We start from the raw sequence: 15,224 nt of genomic DNA on the forward strand, positions 1-15,224 counted from the left end.
AGAAGGTAGAGACAGACAGAGAGGTGAAAGGAGAAATAAGGAGGCGATGGGAGAAAATAACTCTTTTTTAAAAATGTCTGTTGACACCATATGGTCTGTCCCCACCAGGGCAATGGCTTCAAACCCAAGGGAGGGTGGAAATAACATATTTTTCTCATACGTTTTGTTTTCTGTTTCTGTAATGTACCCAATGTGTTGGTTCAGTAGTACTGGTATATAATTTATAAATATAAATGTCACTGTAGGCTAGGCACGGTGGCTCACACCTGTAATCCCAGCAATTTAGGAGGCCAAGGCAGGTGGATCACTTGAGGTCAGGAGTTCAAGACCAGCCTGCCCAACATGGTAAAATCCTGTCTCTACTAAAAATACAAAACTTAGCTGGGTGTGTTGGTGGGTATCTGTAATCCCAGCTACTTGGGAGGCTGAGGGACGAGATTCACTTGAACCCGGGAGGCGGAGGGTTTCAGTGAGCTAGGTTCCTGCCACTGCACTCCAGACTGGGCAATAGAGTAAGGCTCAGTCTCAAAACAAACAAACAAATAAATAAATGTCACTGTAAATGTGTGTGTGTATTTCATGCTCCAAAATGTTTAACTGAAGAGGTGCACAATCAGATTGTTGTGGGGAGCAGTGATATCGGCCATGAGCCCCATGAGGGCAGGGTTCATGCTGAGCTCAGTCACTGTTAGGACTCCAGTGCCCAGCCCTGGTCGGGTTCATGTAGGTGCTCAGCGAATATTTTCTATAAGCATGAAAAACAGAGACAGTGAGAAACAGAGAGAGGAGACAGGGCAAAGGAGGGCGGGAACAGCTCTCACAGCCATCTAGAACCCTGGCTGAGCAAGAAGGCCAAGGGAATGGGCAGGTGGGAGGGAGGGTCCCCCTGGGCTTGGGAGGAGGCCCTGGGACTGCAGCACCCGCACCCACCTGTAGACGAGGGAGTCATCAACGGAACTGTTGTACTGAACCTGGTACATGCGTATTCCGGGCACAGGCCTCTGGGCTGGCCAGCGGATGAGCACGGAGTTCGAGGTGAGCTCGGCTGCCACGAGCCGACGCTCAGCCGCAGAATCGTTGGCACCTGGTCTGCCCGGCGTGGCGATGTCAGATGAGCCGGGCTCGGTGAGAGGCGGCGGGGCAGCCGGCGGGGGTGCCATCAGAGGCAGAGGTACCACGCACACCTCCACGGGCGCCGTCGCTTCCCCAGCGGCATTGGAGGCGATACAAGTGAAGGTGCCACTGTCCCTCAAGGTGGTGATGGTCACATCCAGCGTCCCGTCCCCCCGGACCCGGGTCCGGCTGGAGTTCCCCAGCAGCCGCCCATCAGGTGCCACCCAGTGCACCACCGGCTCGGGGTCACCCACCGCTCGGCAGCGCAGGCTCACCGCCTGGCCTTCCACCACCAGGGCCCGGCCCCCCGCCTGCCGTGTGATCAGCGGGGGCTCACACAGGAACTCCTCCTCGGGGATGGACCAGAAGTAGCGGTCGGTGAGGTGTTCGGGCGTGGCGCAGGTCTCTAAGTCGTCCTCGCGGGTCAGCCGCCGCAGCCAGAGCAGCTCGCAGTTGCAGTGCAGGGGGTTGCCGCCGAAGCTGACGGTCAGCGGGGTGGGCGGCTTGGGCCCGGTGCCCTGCGACCTCAGGAAGAGCCCGTCGGGCGGGAGTTTATGCAGGCGGTTGGAGGTCATGTCCAGACGGACCAGCTTGTGAAGCTGCACGAAGGTCCCCTCCGCGATGTGGTCGATGAGGTTGTGGTCCAGCGTGAGGGTGTTTAGGTTCACCATCTGGCCCACCGCCTCCCACGGCAGGGCCTCCAGGTTGTTGTAGGACAGATCCAGGTCCTCCACGGTGGACAGGAAGGCGTCAAAGGCCGCCGACTCCACCCGGCGGATCTGGTTGTTTCCAAGGATCAGGTGGCGGAGGTTGCCCAGGCCGCGGAGCTGGTCGCCGCGCACCTCCGCCAGGCGGTTGCTGTCCAGGTGCAGGGCCCGGAGGGCACGCAGGTCGGCGAAGGCGCCAGCTGCCACCTGGCCGATGGTGTTCCGGGAGAGAGTGAGGTGCACCAGGCTGGTCATGTTGGCGAAGTCTCGGCGGCGCACGGCGGCGATGAAGTTGTCGGTGAGCCGCAGCTCCACCACGCGCCGGTCGATGGCGGGCGGCACAAAGAGCAAGCCGGTCTTGGCGCACAGCATTGTCAGTGTGGGCGCCACGTTCTGGCAGATGCAGCGGCCGGGGCAGGGCTGGCCACGAGATGCCCCCGCCCAGAGCAGCAGCAGAAAGGGCAGGGCAGCGGGCGGCGGCGAAAGGAGGGCCGAGGAGAAGGGTCCTGGAGCCATGGTGCAGTGGGAAGGCAGGAGGGGTGGGAGGTGAGACCTGCCGGGGAAGGAGCCGGTTACCCAGGCGTGGGACTTGGCCGCCATGGGATGTCCTGCTACGAGTCAGGCCTGGATCCCTCCCCTACCGCCTACAGCTGGGTTCCATAGGATGGTGAGAGGAAGCCACTATCAGCTATTAACAACAGATTACAACACTTCCATGCTGGGCACAATGGCTCACGCCTGTAATCCCAGCACTTTGGGAGGCCGAGGCAGGCGGATCACCTGAGGTCAGGACTTCAAGACCAGCCTGGCCAACATGGTGAAACCCCGTCTCTACTAAAGATACAAAAATTAGCTGGGCATGGTGGTGGGCGCCTGTAATCCCAGCTACTTGGGAGGCTGAAGCACGAGAATCGCTTGAACCAGGGAGGTGGAGGTTGCACTGAGCCGAGATCACACCATTGCAATCCAGTCTGGGCAACAGAGCAAGACTCCATCTTAAAACATAAATGAAAATAAAAATATCTCTATACTGGTTGATAGAATACCCCTGTCCCTACTTGAGTGTCCCACCCTCACCTCTGCCCCTCCTGTAGTAGCTCCCAAACCTCTCATGATCTCCCAACCAGAAGGGTGACACCTGGCCCAAACTGGGCCCTCCAGTACCCACTAAATAGTCTAAAAAATCACTGTTAACTATGGTTTAAGGCCCTGGCTGTCCAAGCCATACTCCCTAGCTCCAATCCCAGCTCTGATACTTACTAGCTGTGTGACCTCCAGCAAGTATCTGAACCTCTCTGATTCTCGGTTTCTTCATCTGTAAAAGGGAGATAGAAACAGGCCTTACTTCTGTGAGGATTAAATGTATTGATGAACATAGCATACTTAGAATAGTGCCAGGCATATAAAATATGCTTATTACATGTTAGCAATCATCATCATGATCATCAAGTGCTTAATATGCACCAGGCATAGAACAGTGCCCTATTATTGAGAGTAAGTACTTTGAAATCAAACAGACTCAGGTTCAAATCCTGGTTCCCCTTTTGCTAGCTCTGTGACCCCCAAGCCAATGATTTCCCCTAGCTAGGCTGTAATTTCTTAATCTGTAAATTGGGATGATAATTGTACCATATTCATTCATGTACCACCGAACATGCCTGGCATACAGTAAGTACTCAATAAATGTTAAGGGTTTCCCCCCTCCCGCCTCTGGCATTGGCAGGGAGAGTGTGAAAGTGGGAGGGACTGAGAAAAACACATCAGAGTCTTCCAGTTCAGCCTCAGGAAGTCCTTCTCTGAGGTCTGGTTTCATCCTGGGCTCAGTTGAGCTCCCAAGCAGGGCAGACTTTCATGCTCACATCTTTGGGTACACACAACACACACACACACACACTCACACACTCACACTCTCACGCTATGTCTCTGCTCCAGGCAAAACCTTCCGGCAGGGATTCCCCCTGCGGCGGCTGCAGCCCACGACATGTCAGTTCCCATCACAACACAGGGTGGGCGGGGGGTGAAGAGGAAAGGATGGGAAGGGGGCGTCCCTAAAACTGTTTTCACCCCACCCTGCCCTGTACCCTAGCCCCTGCTGGCCTACCTCCCAGGAATCTGTGTTTGGGGCTATGGCCTTAGGTGGCTTTGATCTTCCTGCTAGTGGGGAGGGGGCCTGGGACTGAGACCAGGAAAGTCAGAGACAGGGGTGAAGAGAGACAGGGAGAGACCAGGGGGAGGGAGAAGTGGACTGGCAAAGAGAGAGAGACAGATTGGGAGAGAAACAGAGAGACAAAAAGGTGAGTCTGAAAGGAAGGTGAACAGACAGAAAACTGAGAGTGAAGAATGAGACACAGAAAAGAGAAAGACACAGAAATGGAGAGAAAAATAGAGACAGTATTAGAGAGAAAAAGACAGAGGAGGAAAGAGACAGAGAGTAAGGGAGACAATGACCGGGCTGAAGGCGGAAAAAGAGGCCGGATCGGGGTATCCTACCATCTCTGAGTTCACCCCAAATCTGTCCTTCACTCCCTCTAGATCACTACTCTACAATGTACTGGAAACCCTGGCCTAGAAAGGGGGACTCCCGAATTAGGAGCCTGAGTCTGCACCTGCTTGGCTGTGGGGTCTTCAGGGCTCAGAATCCCAGTCTATGAAACAGAAGTCCAGAGCCTCGCCTCCGACAGCTGGGGTAGGACTCAAATGGAGGGAATACTAATAGCAATGGAAATAACTAACATTTATGGAGAGTGGTGCAGCACTGCAGGACAGAATCCGCCCTACTGCCTGGGTTCAGACCTCACCTCCCCATTGTGTGACTTTAATCAAGTGACTTCCCCTCTCTGTGCCTCGGTGTGCTCATCTGTCAAATGGGAATAATAATGGCACCCACCTCATAAGGTTGCTATGAGGATTTAATGAGATAATATTTTATGACATGCTTAGAATAGTTCCTGACAAAGTAAACACTATATACATGTGAGCTGCTGCTATTATCATTATTATTATTACTATTATTATTATTAATTTATTATTTTCTCCAGCTTTCTCAGCCACCAGCAGGCCAGGCTATCGGGAGATCTTCCCACACCCATGCACACGCACATACAAAATGGGAAAACATATTCATTCAACCCTCTAAATGCAGGGGTCATTTCATATCTTGACATATTCTTGTATCCTTTACTGATATCATGAGGAAACCTTGCTTTCCCAACCACCTTAACCATCCTGAGAATGAATGCCTCTTGGCCTGAAACCCCCCACCTGCTCCCCAGAGCCACCTGGCCACCACAAGCCCTCACCCAACTTTGATGTTCCTGACCTTGTCACCACTCCCCAGCCTTGGACAGAGTGGTGGGCAACTGGTCCTTCAGGAAACTGTCATCCCCTGAACTGAAATCCATGCGAGGCAGGGTTCCAGACCCCCAGCTGGCTGACAGCAAGCCCCATCACCCCACATGTCTCTCTCTCACTGAAGCCTTACGGCTCTACTCACCTCTCTTCAGGGAGTCAGGGCCTGGGCCAGCACCTGCAAAGGAACAGAACCACCTTGTTAGCATCGTTCTGGCTCTTCTCTGTGCACCAGATCTTGCCTTGGAGACCATCCCGGCCAAGGAAGTCCCTGGTGTGATCACGCTCTCAGTCCTCCTGTGGCGGGTTTTGCATAGTCTCACAGGAACCCAGAAGTCCTCTCTGGAATCCTAGATTAGGCCTCAGGGTTGTTCACCCTCCAAAGCCCAGGAGTCGAGGACTTTAGCCCTTTGTCCTCTGGGGTTTCAGGAGCCAAGAACCCCAGCCCCCTCTTCCCTCTGACTCAAGAGTCCAGACCAGACCTCTGGCCCTCCTTTAGAACCCAAGAGTTTACATCCCAGCCCCTCAACTCCAAAGTCCTGAACGGTACCAAGAGCTGGGGAAGGGCCAAAGTTTCCCATCCTTGCCATGATACTATTGCCCACACCAACATGTGTGTCCATGTCAGAACCCACGCAAGCCCACAACCCCGGTCTCTACATCTGGATTTCTATGAACACAGCAACATGATCTGTGTGCCCTCCGCCCTCTATGGGCACTTGGCCTGGCATATGGACACACTGTGTACAGGGACCCCAGGCGGGACCCCAGCATACCAGAGGTCATGCCACATGGGCCTCAAACCCACTGAACCCAAGAGTAGGGACAGCCTTGTGCCAGGGCACAGACACATGTGTCCTTCACATACGTGTCTGAACATATACAACCCCCAGAGACCAACACCAAAACACAAACAGACTCACAACATAGATGGATACATACCCTCAAGGTTGACACACCTGCATGCAACAACACATGTACAACACTGACTCTGCCATGCACGTTCACACACACAAATGCACAGATACAACAGAGAAACTCATGTGCCCCCTAACAGACAACCAGGTACATGCATTTACAACAGATCTACCTTGCACACTCACCAGCACACAGGGGCACACACATCTAACAAACACACACACACCTGTGCAAAGATACACAAGTGCACACTCTTAAATGCCCAGACACACTCATACAGCTTCACACATCTCCACGTTGCAAAGTTGATACAGCACCACGCCAACAGATACATACCTCACACACACACACACACACACACAACCACAAGCATACAGATACGAGGCTGATCCACACTGGAACACGCACACAGGCACAAAAAGATCCACCTTTGCAGACACGCCAAGATGTTCACTCATAACAGACACATGCTCACACAACAGTCCTGTGATTTACACACTTCCAAATGCATAGAAAATACTGAACCACATTAGCACAGTCAGTAGACAGGCCCAGATTCACACTCACACAGTCTTGGACACACATTCCTCCCAGCCCTGAGGCACCCCCCCCACCACCCCACCTACTTACTTCCCAGGCCCAAGAAATCCTAACATCCCTGCAGCACATTCAGCATCCTGCCCTCCACACCCCCAAAAAACCAGGGCACAAGCCAGGCCAGAGGTCAGAGTTCAGCAGGTGGAAACTCAAGAGGATTTGGGGGTTTGAGTCCTAGATCACCGTTTCAAGGAGATCCTCCCACCAGCAGCCCCAGAGGTCCCCCAGCCTGGCCACCAGGATGGAGGTAACTCTGGTTCCATCTGCAGATGTCTGGCCGGTGGGGGAATTAGGGTGGAGTGGGTGGGGAAGGGCCGGGTCTTCGCCCCCCAACCCCCACCTCAGGGCCCATCTGTCCATTTCTCGGCCTCTCATCCCCCCTCCATCTGTCCACCTCCTGGCCGCCCATCCCCCCCCCCCCCCCCCGCAACCACCGGGAAGGGGAAGACATGGCCGCTTCCCCCAGGACCGCTAAGGACCCCCCAGTTGACATGGACCGAGGGAGCGGCGAACTCCCCTCCCCCAAATCCACACCGAGGCCTGGACCCACAAGGCGCCGAGCCTCAGCCCCCAAGCCAGCAACCTGCCGTGGACTCACAGATACACACCCTCGGAGACATACAACCCGCAGACACACACACACACACACACACACACACATACACACAAATGGACACCCGAGCGGGCACACCCGGCTCCACAGACCCGGGGATGGACATCCAACCCGGACACAAACACCCAGAGCAGCTAGTCGCGCACGCACACGGGCTTGGGGGGGACCCACACCTGGGCACACAACCCACGCACACACACACCTGCACACAGCCCCTCCGATGGGCGCGCGACAGCGCCCAGACACACAGCCGGAGGGGCGGCCGCTCGGGGGGACACGCGTGCACAGCCGGACACGCCGGCCGGGCTCGACACCCCGCGCACACCCGATGGCCACACGGGCAGGGCGCCGCACACGCCGGCACCGGGCACACACACGGCCGCGCGGGCGCACGCCGGGCCCGCTGCAGCGCCGCGGACACACACTCGCACGCTCGCACGCTCACACCCGCGCACACACCCGCGCCCCCGCCCGCCGCTCCCGGGCCGCTGCGGGCCGCGCTCACCCAGCCCGGGGGGGCCCCGGGCCCGGCCCCGCCGCCGCCGCCGCCTCGCTCCGCGCCATGGTGGGGGGAGGGCCGGGGGAGGGGGCGCGGTGCCGCGGGGCCGCCTCCCTCCCGCCTCCCGCCCTCCCTCCCGAGCCGCCGCCGAGCTCCGCCCTCCGCACCGCCCGCCGCCACCGCCGCCGCAAGGGGGGAGGGGGCGCCGACTGGTGGGGGCGGCCGGGCGGGGCGGTCGCACACCCGGGATCCCCGCCCCGAACCCGCCGCAGACCCCTCTCCACTGCCGAGCCGCCGCGGGCCCGCCCCCGACCCTTCCCCAGCCCCACCCCCAGCCCCGCCGGCCTCCCCGGAGACCCCCCCCCAGACCACGCCCCAACTGGCCTAGGGACCCCGGATCTCTCTACAGAGACCTCCGATCACGTCCTAATACCCAGGGGGACCTCGGATCAGGCCTCACCTCTTTTGAGAACCCAGGCGATGTTCTAGGGCCACCCAGGACCACAAATCATGCCCTGCTCTCCTGCTTGACCTCAGACTATGACCCACACACTGTCAGGAACCCCAGACCATGCCCCCAAACCCAGAAGAATCCCAGATCATATCCCAGCATCCAAGGGGATCCAGACCACCCCACCAGCAACCCTAAATCATATCCCAACATTCAGATAGACCCCCAGACCACACCCCTTCCCTCACGGACCCCAAATCACACCCTAACATCGGGGGAGACTTCAGACCATATGTCAGCCAAATCCCAGACGGTGCCTGACTCCCTTTGGGGACCCAAACCACATTCTACAGCCACCAGAACCACAAATCATATTCCACTCCTTCTTGGGGACCCCCAGCCATGTCCTTCTACCCTCAAGGACCCTAACCCATTCCCTTACCCCCAGTATGAACTCCAAACCATGCCTAACTTCTAGGGGGCCCTAAAATGTCTCTTATCCCTATGGAAGACCCTTAAACTTTCCCCATTAACCCCATTAGACCCCAAACCATCTTCCACCCCTTTGACCTTACACCTTTCTCTCTCCTTCCCCTCCAAGACATCCTTTGGTTTCCAAAACTCCCCAATTAGCCCCAATTTTTTCCCACCCCCTACTAGTCCTGCCCCCTTGAGGACGCTGCCTCCTTCTTGCTCCAATTCTTTCTCTTGGACCCTGAAAGTCCCCCCTCCCTGTGACTTCCATGGAGCCCAGAATGCCTTGCTCCTTCCTAGTTCAGACCCCTTTGCCCATCACCTGTCCCATAGCTGAACCCCACCCCTTCCCTCAAACCCCACTGAGTATCTCAGGCCACTCTCCTTCTCTTTCTGAGATATTCACAGGGTCCCTAAACCCAGCAACTTCTCCCCTAAAAATCTGTGTTGTTTCATGCAGTGCCCCAGATTCCTGGGGTCTCAAACCCTTCTCGTTTTGGATCCCACTGTACAGAGGTCCTCCTCTAAACCCCTTTCCTAATTTTTTTTTTTTTTTAGACAAAGTCTCACTCTGTCGCCCAGGCTGGAGTAGAGTGGCACGATCTCGGCTCACTGCAACCTCCACCTCCCAGGTTCAAGCAATTCTCCTGCCTCAGCCTCCCTAGTAGCTGGGATTACAGGTGTGCACCACCACGCCCGGCTAATTTTTCTTTTCTTTTTCTTTTTTTCTTTTTTCTTTTTTTTTTTTTTTTTTTGAGACAGAGTCTTGCTCTGTTGCCCAGGCTGGAGTGCACTGGCATGGTCTCCGCTCACCGCAACCTCTGCTTCCCGGGTTCAAGCAATTCTCCTGCCTCAGCCTTCCGAGTAGCTGGGACTACAGGCATGTCCCACCATGCCTGGCTACTTTTTGTATTTTTAGTGGAGACAGGGTTTTATCATGTTGGCCAGGCTGGTCTCGAACTCTTGGCCTCAAGTGATCCGCCCGCCTCAGCCTCCCAAAGTGCTGGGATTACAGGCATGAGCCACTGCACCCAGTCTAATTTTTCTTTCTTTCTTTATTTTTTTATTTGTTTGTTTTTGAGTCAGAGTCTCACTCCATCACCCAGGCAGGAGTGCACTGGTGTGATCACAGCTCACTGCAGCCTGGACCTCCCGGGCTCAAGTGTTCCTCCCATCTCAGCCTCCTCAGTAGCTGTTTTGTTTTTGGTTTTGTTTTAGTTTTTTTATAAATGGAGTCTCACTATGTTGCCCAGGCTGGTCTTGAACTCCTGACCACGGTGGTCATGAGCCACTGTGCCTGGCCTAAATTATTTACATGAAGCCCGCCCTATCCCCCAGATCAAGCTCAGCTCTGCAGATAACTCCTTCTGGTGAACCTTAACCCCAGTCGCAACTCTGAGATGTCCCTGGGGACACTCACAATCCCCCTATTCTCCAGACTCCACCCTTCATCGCCACCACCCAGGCAGCATCCCCACCTCCCACCATGGTTGCTAGTGCTCCCTGCTGGAGCGTGGGGGTAGGAATAACAACAACAACACAAGTGAACACATATACAGCACTATTTATGTGCCAGAAATGATTCTAAGGGTTTCACATCTATCACTTCATTCAATCTACACAACGGCCAAATGAAGAGGTCCTATTACCACCCCCATTTTATGGATAAGGGAAATAGAGGCACAGAGAGGTTTGGTCACTTGCCCAAGGTCACACAGATAGTATGTGGCAGAACAGGGTAGGGGTGATGGGGAAAGAGGGTGAGGGTAGGCCTGGGCTGGACAGGAGTAGAAAAGAGAGGGAGAGAAAAAAAAGATAATAATAGGAGAGACAGATGGAAGAAGAAAGAAGCTGAAACCGAGGAAGATATGCCTTATTCGTAGAGCCAATCTGGCCCTGTGAGCTCTGGCCCAAGCTGACCCTATTTCCAACCACTCTCCTCTTCTCTTCCAGCTTCTTCTTCTTCTTCTTCTTTTCTTTTTTTCTTTTTTTTTTTTTAGAAATGGGGGTCTCACTATGTTGCCCAGGCTGGTCTGGAACTCCTGGGCTCAAGTGATCCTCCTGCCTCAGCCTCCCAAAGTGCTGAGTTTACAGGCGTGCACCACCACTCCTGGCCCCTCTTTCAGTTTTAACAATGGCTTTTCTTTTCTTTTTTGAGACAGGGCCTCACTCTGTCACCCAGGCTGGAGTGCAGTGGCATGATCTCGGCTTACTGCAACCTCTGCCTCCCAGGCTCAAGCGATTCTCCCACCTCAACCTGAGTAGCTGGGACCACAGGCGCCTACCACCACACCCGGCTAATTTTTGTATTTTTAGTAGAGACGGGGTTTTGCCATGTTGGTCAGGCTGGTCTCGAACTCCTGACCTCAAGTGATCCGCCCACCTCAGTCTCCCAAAGTGCTGGGATTACAGGTGTGAGCCACCGCATCCGACCCCTTGTTCAGCTTCTACGATGACTTTCCTATTCCTCCAACACACCAGCCCACAGCAGCAGCCCCTGAGCATATGCACTCTTCTCCCCTTTCCATGGCTGCTGGTCCTTTCTTTTCATGATGGTCTTAAATGTAATCTCTTCAAAGAGACCTTCCTTTTCCATCCCCAATTTACACACACCATCCCTACCTGGGCCCCCAACCAGCGTTCTGATGTTACTTTGAAATAGAAGAAGAAGGAGAAGGAGAAGGAGAGAAGAAAGGAAGAAGAAGGAGGAGGAGGAGGAGGGGAGGAAGAGGAGGAGGAAGAAGAGAAAAGAAAAGAAAAGAGAAGAGAGAAGAAAAGAAAGGAAGAGGAAGAAGGAGGAGGAGGAAGAAGAGGAAGAAGAAAGGAGGAAGAAGAGGAGGAAGAAGAAGAGGAAGAAGAGGAAGAGGAGGAGAAGGAGGAGGAAGAAGGGTTGCTGGATGGATATATGATGAAGTAATACATTAACGTGTCAGTGGTGGCATCTAGGTGATGGGTATATGAGTGTTCACTATAAAATTATTTCAACTCAGGCTGGGCGTGGTGGCTCACATCTGCAATCTCAGCATTTTGGGAGGCCAAGGAGGGAGGATCAGTTGAGCCCAGGAGTTCAAGACCAGCCGGGCAACATAGCAAGACCCCATCTCTAATAAACTTTTATATAAATATATATATAGATATATATATAATACACACACACACATATACATATATAATTATTTCAACTTGGCTGCATGTTTGAAATGTTTCATAGTAAACGTTAGGGAGTGGGGAAGCAGGACTCTTCTGGCGGCAACAAACAGCCCCACCAGGTACCACCATTTCTATCTAGCACATCACCTTATTTATTTCCCTTATAGTACTTATCACTCTCTTTATTTTTATTTTAAAAGGAAAAAAGAGATGAGGTCTTGCTGTGTTGCCCAGGTTGGTCTCGAACTCCTGGGCTCAAGCCATCCTCCTGCCTTGGCCTCCCAAAGTGCTGGGATTACAGGCTTGAACCACTGCGCCTGGCTCTTGTCACCCTCTTATTTTGTTTGCTTGTTTACCTATTTATTGTTATTTATTTACTGTCTAGTCATTGAAATGTAAGCCTCCCAAGGGAAGTGGCACGGACACCAACATCCTCCAGTGCCCAGAATAGTGACTGCCACCCAGGAACTCAGTAAACGTGCTTTTCTTAAAGACAGGGTCTCCCTCTGTCACCCAGGCTGGAGTGCAGTGGCGTGATCATGGCTCACTGCAGACTCGACCTCCCCAGGCTCAGGTGATCCTCCCACTTCAGCCTCCCAACTACAGGCACGCACCCCCACACCCAGCTAATTTTTTATTTTTTGTAGAGAAGCGGTCTCATTATGTTGTCCAGGCTGGACACACACTCTCGGCCTCTAAGATTTCCAGCCTCGGCCCCCCAAAATGTAGGGATTACAAGGTGTGAGGCACTGCACCTAAACAACATGTGTTCTTTTTATTTATTTTATTTTTATTTATTTATGTATTTATTTATTTTGGAGACGCAGTTTTGCTCTTGTTGTCCAGGCTGGAGTGCAATGGAGCGATCTCGGCTCACTGCAACCTCTGCCTCTCTGGCTCAACTGAATTCTCCTGCCTCAGCCTCCCGAGTAGCTGGGATTACAGGCACGTACCACCACGCCCAGCTATTTTTTTGTATTTTTAGTAGAGATGGGGTTTCACCATGTTGACCAGGCTGGTCTCGAACTCCTGACCTTAGGTGATCCTCTGGGATTGCAGGCGTGAGCCACCGTGCCTGGCCCAACATGTGTTCTCAAATGCGTCTTGGGAGAGGACTGGGGAGCTAGTCTGGCTCCAGACTCAGTTCAGGGACCACAGGAAGGAATAAATACGACCTCTTAGCCCAGGTTCCCTAGAAGAAAAGGGTATACCCAGCAGCTGGAGAATATCCCATAAGGTAAGGGAATGTGTGAGTTGGCCTGAAAAACGGGCAACAGGTTGAACTAGACATCTTAATTGTTTCCCTGGAGCCCTAATTCCTGCCCCAAACCTAATACAGACCCTCTACCAATCCCATTCTTCTGGCCCCGCCCCAAGCCTAGGCCCCACCCCCAGACTCTTAGGCCCTGCCCCAAAGCAAAAACTCCAGCCGTTTTAAAGCTAAGCAAGGCCCATTCCGGCCCTTTCAAGGTTAGGAAGTCCCCCAAGTCTAGGGCACCGACTCAAAACTTAGGGAGCTTAGATCTGTGGGCGTTTATAGGATAGGTTGGTGGAACTAGAGGAGGCGGTCCCCAGTTTGTACTGCCTCTCCAGGGAATCTCCCCAAACCCGAAGACACGTCCCATTGTGCTGACTCCTCATTGGATGGTGCAGTCTGTTCTGGCCTCTCTGATTGGTCCTTCCACAATCCCTAGCTGTACTCCCTCTGCATTGGACTGCGCCTGTGAGCCACCCTTTCTGATTGGCCCCTGCTTTCCCATGCTTTGCTCCTGATCGGGCAAGTCCTTGTGCATGGCTCTTTCTGATTGGACCGTTTGTAATCACAAGCCTGGATGAAACAGAAGTTCCACTATGGAGGGTGGGAGTACCACCAAGGAGGACGAGGAGGAGGGGGAGGAGGAGGGGGAGGGGGAGGGGGAGGAGGAGGGGGAGGGGGAGGGGGAGGGGAGGGGGAGGGGGAGATGGAAGGGGATGGGAGGGGGAGGGGAGGGGGGAGGAGGAGGTTCCCTAAGTCTCTTGCCTAAGAGAGGGTGTGGCCATTGACCTCCAAGATAGCCTGGGGTTAAAGAGTTCTAATTGTACAGACCACAGGTGCCTTTGGCTTCTATGCCTCAGGTTTTTATCGTCTTTAAGTTGGAGAGAATAACAGTACCTTTTTCACGAGGTATTGTAAGAATTAAATGAGCTAATGCCTATAAACTGCTTACAGAAGTACCTGGTACATAGGAAGCCCTCAAGAGGAGGGTCAGCTATTAGTATTCATTTGATCATGTAAGTGCATGACCTTGGATGAGTCCCTCTGCCTCTCTGACCTCTGCAGGCCAGGAGTTCCTTGTCCATTTAATTGAATGACCCCTCTTGTCTCCAGTCCTCCTCCTCCTCCATCTCCTGCCTTCAGGGACTGGGCCTGTGATCAGAGGGAGGGACAGAGAGATAGGGACAGGAAAACAGCACTAGTGGAGGGCAGAGGAGCTCAACCTAACCCTCCAGAGAATTTAGGGCAGGGTGAATTTTCTCTATGGACCAGTGTAGAGTGATTCTATCCCGAATCCCTCATGCAAAGGACTTGCCCTGATTGGGGGTGAGCGGGCAAGAGATAGGGTACAGTGGGGTGGTAAGGGGATGGTGTGTTAAGGCTGGGAGGGCTTGGAGCTGGGCTTTTTGGACCCTATCCCCGGAAACACCAAGGTTGGGGGAACGGGCAGCCCAGGCCCAAGGTCACTATGTCTTTGTTACCATGGCAACAGCCACCTCTCTACCGGGAACCTGAAAAGGGTTGGGGGGAGGGAGTTCCCACGTCCCTGAAACCGGGGACAGAGAGGGGAACAATTAGAAACATGGAAGAGAAGCAGAGAGACAGAAAGGGTATGATTCATCTCTGTGAAGACCTGCCCATCTCGGAATTCTCAGAGCCCGGTACATTGTGGGTATTTAATCAATGTCCCTCAGAGACAGACACAGAAAGCCTGAGAAAGTTCGATGTCCAGAGATGCCAGAAAAAAGAAAAGAAGAATCTTCAGATGGGGGCAGGTGTCTCTTCCCTGTCTCCTCAATCTCACAGCCCTGGGAGTCCACCGAGGGCCCAGGATCGACTTCAGCTTCCCCAGCCCTGGGTCCTCAGGCCTACCTGACCGTACAAACCATCCACCCCCCAGCAGCTCCTGAGATCCTGAAGCAATTACGTTCAAACCTCTTCGGCCTTTAAATTCTTCCTATCTAAGGGCTCAGCTGAGAAAAGTCGCATTCGGTGATGCCTCCTACCCCCCAGAGGTGGGTAGTGGGGGAGGAAACGGGCACTTTGCCTCCTTTATTCTCAGGGGTCCTTGTTCCCCTTGGGAGTGACCGCTCTGTAGA

The 15,224-nt window shown here is 53.9% G+C and overlaps 1 protein-coding gene across 3 annotated transcripts in view; it reads right to left on the minus strand.

Annotated features, from left to right (window-relative positions):
* LRFN1 (leucine rich repeat and fibronectin type III domain containing 1) overlaps positions 1 to 15,224 on the minus strand; it is a 36,522-nt gene that overhangs the window by 6,199 nt on the left and 15,099 nt on the right. The window contains exons 1-4 of one of the 3 annotated variants that reach the window (XM_031004678.3): positions 7,802 to 7,958; positions 5,314 to 5,346; positions 3,081 to 3,135; positions 931 to 2,373 (exon numbers count right to left, since the gene is read on the minus strand). In XM_031004678.3, the coding sequence (XP_030860538.1) occupies positions 931 to 2,336 (1,406 nt within the window). In that variant the 5' untranslated portion in view covers positions 2,337 to 2,373; positions 3,081 to 3,135; positions 5,314 to 5,346; positions 7,802 to 7,958. Of the gene's footprint in view, positions 1 to 930; positions 2,374 to 3,080; positions 3,136 to 5,313; positions 5,347 to 7,498; positions 7,750 to 7,801; positions 7,959 to 15,224 lie in introns of those variants that run through there. The other 2 variants (XM_031004677.3, XM_063701315.1) reach the window with 2 other exon arrangements.

Source organism: Gorilla gorilla, chromosome 20 (genome assembly GCF_029281585.2).
Source record: "Gorilla gorilla gorilla isolate KB3781 chromosome 20, NHGRI_mGorGor1-v2.1_pri, whole genome shotgun sequence".
Lineage (NCBI taxonomy): Eukaryota > Metazoa > Chordata > Mammalia > Primates > Hominidae > Gorilla > Gorilla gorilla.